This window comes from Bubalus kerabau, chromosome 5 (genome assembly GCF_029407905.1).
Source record: "Bubalus kerabau isolate K-KA32 ecotype Philippines breed swamp buffalo chromosome 5, PCC_UOA_SB_1v2, whole genome shotgun sequence".
Classification (NCBI taxonomy): domain Eukaryota; kingdom Metazoa; phylum Chordata; class Mammalia; order Artiodactyla; family Bovidae; genus Bubalus; species Bubalus kerabau.
In genome coordinates, this window is record NC_073628.1 from 113,173,621 (window position 1) to 113,179,620 (window position 6,000).

At 42.0% G+C, this 6,000-nt stretch overlaps 1 protein-coding gene across 1 annotated transcript in view; it reads right to left on the bottom strand.

Annotated features, from left to right (window-relative positions):
* LOC129653251 (astrotactin-1-like) overlaps window positions 1-5,447 on the bottom strand; it is a 54,928-nt gene extending 49,481 nt beyond the window's left edge. The window contains exon 1 of the mRNA XM_055582745.1: window positions 5,272-5,447. Coding sequence (XP_055438720.1) covers window positions 5,272-5,274 — 3 coding nt within the window. The 5' untranslated portion in view covers window positions 5,275-5,447. The remainder of the gene's footprint in view (window positions 1-5,271) is intronic.
* Between the last annotated feature and the right edge of the window lie 553 nt (window positions 5,448-6,000).

The following is a 6,000-nucleotide window of genomic DNA, read 5'->3' on the forward strand; positions in this document are numbered from 1 at the left end:
TTCTTTCCACTATACTCCAGTTCCCACTCTACAGGAATGGGGGAGGGTAGCCAGCAAGATGGATAGCTGATCAATTGCAATGGCTAATAGATTCACAAGTTCCTGCATCTGCTGCATCTTGGCAAGAGATGCACTGCCAGACCACGGTGCCAGGTGGGGGAGGTTTGCAAGGCAACTGTCCCGCGGCCTTCAAATGGACCTCAGAGTCTTGCACATCAGACTGTTGAGACAACCAAAAAGCAAAGCATTTGTGTTATTTAGGGGTCTTGCTATTTTAGGAACTGCCCACCATTTTCCTAATGGGAGGCCAAGAACACAAAGATGGGTTTGGCAGGGGAACAGTGTGGCCAATAAGTCAGTCTAGCCCCATCATGGATGGCTTGAGTCCCTAGATAAGCTCCTTGGACTGAATCAGGACCTGTCTTTTTGTACCTTCCAATTTATTACTCGAGTTCTGTTCTTTGTGGTAACACAAAATGTCTTAACTCCTCTATCTGGTTCTTAAAGATCATAAGGACCAGCCCTGATAAATTAGGGTCTGCTCTCTTCAACCAAACAAATAATATCAATTGAAAAGAAAGATGCAAAAGTGACTCTGAAGAATGAGATTGCTAACCAATTTTTGGTAACAGGTTTGCTGAACATTAAAGGTGCTGAAAGGAAAAGCATCTTGCCCTGTTTCCCTCGCCCACGTACACTTAATAAGTACCTGACAGTCTCGGTGGCATATAACGATGACCATGCTTACAACTGCTCTTCTCTGCCCTAGAAATGGTTGAGCTTGAGGAGGGAAATGAAGAGAGCTTCAAGCAAAGTAATATGTGACTCTAGACAGCTGAAGTGAACTTGAGTAAGGATGCTCAGGTAGGAGCAAGAATGTGTCTTCTGGCACAAGTGGCCTGCCGTCCTGGAAACACAGCCCTAGGGCTCCCCACATGTGTGTTCTGTGGGTTTTGTGCTAACTCAGCCTGAAGTGTGACCTCCCCAGAATGGAACTTCCAGAACCTTATTTTCTAAATTGTTTCTCCAGAAGAAAGCTATGTGTCTTGGGCTCACCTGGGGCTCCCAGAAACAAGAAGCCTGGGGACCCCCGAGGATCCAGCAGTTGAAGGCTATAAGAACTGGCTGACGCTGGCCAGTGGGCTCCACACAGGGGCTAGTGGTTCTGAGCAGCACCCAGGCTTGATTGATGGGTTCTCCTCGCAAAACTCTCAGGAGGAATAGACAAATGCTCAGATTTTTTTTCCCCTCAGTTGTGAACTGTGCCTGAGAAGAGTGAACTATAAAAGATATCATCTAACAGTGGGAGTTATCATATATATATGTATGTATACATATAAACACAAACACACATATATCAAACTGAAGCGTTTTTGAAAAGCTATTTGCTGTGAAAAATATACTTAACCAACCCATATGCATATAGAAAGTCTATTAACACTGTCATCTTTAATTACGAACATGAAATATGTAGATAATATATTAAAATTACATTATGCACTGTAAAATTCTTTTGCACACTTTAAGAAGAAAAATGTAGATCACATGGTAAATTAGCAAAAGTACAACATGAAAATTTAAATTCACAGCCTGATTATCTAATGTAAACTTGTATTAAAACCTGATCTTCAATGGAGTAAATGATTTGCTAATAACTGAAGAATTCCTTGACTTTGGTTTAAGCTCACATATCGGTTTACAATTGATGATTTTGTTTTCACTTGTTCAAGAGCTTGCAAAATAGTATCGTTGTGTGCTTTTATAGTTTTAAGTGTCAATTATCTGGCTAAATTCGAAATAAATCTCTTCAGCCAAGTTTGAATCATGCAAGAGGTTAAAATACATCTTGTGACCCTCTAAGCAATAAGATTTCTGGAGGGAAATCCAATTGTTTTATGTAAGGAAGAAATAGTACCTCCTTGGAAAAAATAATTCAAAAGTTTTAGGATATGATTGAAAAATAAGAAAAGCAAAAGGTTTTTCCAAGTTTTAAATTGCCAAGTTCTCAGCTGAGGTATTGGTTTCCTGTAAGCTCAAGATTTTGCTGATGGTATATTTATACTGGGCACAATGTAAGAAGGAACTTACCAATTCTCATCCATACAGTGTCAAAAGGATACAAAAAAGGGTTTTTCTTGGCTTCTCATTCTCTCATTACTTACATTTTGTGTGTAAAACAAAACACAGCCAACAGTGAATGCAAAATATAAAAATAAACAGTGGTCCCTGCACTGAGGTAATATGGATGAGAAAAGTGTAAATACAAAATGAAAGAAATGTAAACTTTAAGGTGTTCACAGAACCATTAATTCCCTCTGCACATATTGGAAATATTTAGGATTATCAGTTAAGCTTTTATATATACATTTTCTTAACAAGAGAGAAAAGGTTGGGTATATTCATGTTTTGATAATAACCTTAACTTTTCTCTTTTTTGAAGTATGCTATTTGGATCCAACTGAAAACCTCATCAGTATTGATCGTTACAGTTAATGAAAAATAGCCCTGCTATTGTTATTTCATAACTAACAGGGTTTGGGTAATAAGATTTCATTTAAGTGCCTTTTGCTGCCCAACACTGTTACTAGTCAAAGGACTTTGCTACCTTCTAACACATACCGCTGTCATGCGAGGAGCCTCAAATGGCTGCCTACTTACTTCCAAAGGATACTGCATAAAGAGTATCAGGTAGTCTACCAGTCCCTGAGTATCTTAAGAAACCATCAGAGACTCTGGGAACGACATCTTCAAACAGGATACCCTCAGGCTTGATTTCTAAGCTGAGGGCAGATACACAACTTCAGACTTTGAAACTGTTTCTAGAATAGAATGTAAAGGATAGGAGAGGCAGAGTCTGAGGGTGGGTGGAATAGGGCTGGAGGAAGGTGGGATGGGAAGAGATGCTGCAGGAGGCTCCACTGACCACATCGTCTCTGCAAGGATGGGAGGCAGCACTTACGTCTTCGGTTTGCCTGGGGAGCCCTGTGCTCCTGCAGAAGTCATAGGCTTTCCTGAATTTTCCATGGAGGTGTGGGTCTATCCACATCCGAGGGCAAGTTGGAGACACATACAAGACTTGCCCACCCTCACGCTTTGCCCAAGCCCTTCTAAGGGCTGCTCTGCCCGCTCCAGTGTAGTCGAAAATAACATGGCATAAACTAAAGTCAAGCTGAAGGAGGAATCACTCTCATTTTATTTGGAAAGCTGAACGTCACTGTTGGTCTGTCATGGGTAACCAGTAGCATATGAAGGAAAGAGCTCAGAGTCCCAGGTTTAAGGCTGGTTTTTGTTCTTTCCAATTCCTTGTCCACTGTCCATTAATTTCTGCCCAGGAAAACTCAACAAAAAGCATTAGCAATACAGGACTCTTCCTAAGGCTTATTACATTCTAAGGACACCATCTATTTCCTCAAATTATTTGACATCCTTGATCAGCCACCCATCGCCATAAATATGTGCACACATACGCATCTACACACTCACACTTCTCTAGCGAACCTATCGGAGCATCTCATTCTGCGGATAGAAGGCGGGATCCTTGCTGTGGTGAAGACAGGGTGTGGCAGCCAGGACAGCTTCAGTCTGTCTTCCCTCAGAAGCTCACAGCACTCCCCCTATCCCCACGAAACACACCTTCTGACACCTCATCCGTCCTAAGCTCATACTTTGGGTCTTTCTTTCAAACACAACCACATCCAACAGGAATTCCTGGGAATCTCTTTACAGTTCTCTTCACCCTAAACATTTTTGTGGTGTTCTCTGAAATGGTCTTGGACCAAAAGAAACCAAACAAAAACTATCCAAGACAAAGACCACTTCCCACAGTGATGGGAGGCTGTGGATGGCTGGTGGGAAGTCCACCATCGTGCCTTTCTTTTCAATCAGACCATAAGATAAATACAAGAACAATGCAGCTCCTACCTCTGTCTCCCTAGTCAATGCCAGGGAGGCCACTGGCGATCTGCTCGTTCTCACCACAATCGGGAAACTACAAGCTACACTGAAGAAAACAAGCTTCCTTGAGAGAGGAAACGCTGGTCTTTAATGAAGGATGTACAGGTACTCTAGCTCTTATGTTGTAAACCTCAATTAGCACAGTAATCTCATTTACCCATTCACTCTCTGGCATATCTGAGGTTGACCATTTGCTATGGAAAGACTCTTTTCTCAACCACATAGTTTCAACAAACTAGAGCAGCTTACACATATACAGGTAATCTATCAAATAAGTCATTCCTGGAGACACTGGCTGAAGGAGAAACAGAAGACTTGCATTTTGAGATTTTATGGGGATATCTTCCATGCCAAACAGTTAGATAATGGAAATTCTAATATATCTAAAACGTGCTCAGTTTTCCCCAATCTAATACACAAAACTAAATAGCACATAGTGATGGTTCAAGAGTAATAGATTAATTACAGTTTAGACCAAGACCTCATTTGGTTTGAAAGAGCCCATCCTCTCCCATACACAGACAATCAGTCAAGTCTCAGCTTGCTTTCAGGCTACCCTCGGAGCAGGTGATGTATTGATTTTACTAATAAAAATATTGAGTGAGTCAGGCATTTTTCGTTTCTACTGGGAAACACATTCATTTATTCCACAAATAATTATTTAGTACTATGTGAATGCATTATTCCAGGTGTTGAAGATATACCAATGAACAAAACAATATCAAATAAAACCCATGCCTGTCACCGTAGCACTTAATGTCTGTCTAGTGAGACTCTAAAATACAGAATGTTAGAGAAAATTCTCTAATTTTCAGAAGGGATGCTGATGGGATGTTTCTGAGCTGGACTAGTGGGAGAGGCAAGGCTCTATTTATTGGCATGTCCTTTACTGTAAGAGGATAGAAAGCCAGGACTAACTTTCTCCCAGCTGGGAGAAGATACCTCAGGAGCAGCAAGCAGATTGGGCAATCCAGTCACTCAGCAAACATTCATGGAGGAACTATTAGAAGATATTCTGATCTAACTGAACAATCCCTTTCTAAGACAATCCAAAGCCCCCATCTGAGGTTGTCTCTGATTTGTAACAGTTACTCCCTATCTAGGCATGTTCCTAGAGAATCATCAGGGAGTGGTGCTGTGGAAATAACTGCAATTTTTACTTACACCACAGGTGGAGACATTTCCCATAAATGAGAAATCAACTTATGAACAAGATCAATAATGAGATTGTGGAGATGGATCCTCCAGGGCTGCGGCTCCCACGTTCTTAAGGTCAAGGTAGTATAGCCTGAGAGGCTATGGTTGCACAGCTCTTACCATGACTGAGATGTGCAGGATTCTCAGCTCCTCTTCTGCTGACTCATGCTGGGGTTCTTCGGTTGGATCTTGCCCAGGGAGGCTTGGGGCACCATCCTGGTGGTGGATGTGAAAAAGTAAAGTGCCATTCTCCAGCCACTGCTGCCTCCAGCGCACCAGAGGGATGTCCTCCGTGTTCCCTGAGATCTCTAGAGCACAGACACCAAAGGCACAGGTCAGAATTCCGAGTGGACCAGTCCACATCTACGGTTTCATCTTCTTTTAAGACACTGCCTCTGATTAGTCAATGTCAGCTGAAGACTACAAAGGGTTTCTAACTACAGTTGAGTCAGGCTTACTGCTGCTTCAAATCTCAAGGAGGGGAAGAGGCCCTGAGAAGAACAGAATTAATCCCCCATCAGTCTTTGTACCATAAACTAATGGCCTGGGCTCCCGCCCATTGAGAAAAATACACAGGTAAGAATTCAAGTTTTTCACCGTATTTCTATGATCAACAGCATCCTTTACTCACCACAGTTTGAATACCCTGATGACCCACTGAGGTAAACATAAGGTTGTTTGCCTCTTGTAAATTTCAAAGTGTGAGTTCCCTAGCAATTACTTGTAGACACCAGTGAGTCTACCAAGGAGAGAGTTAGTAATTACTGTGCAGAGAACTGGCACTTATGGAAGAGTCCTGGGAGGGTACTGCAGAGCAACTGGAGCTGGCAGGTTATTTCTAAATCCACC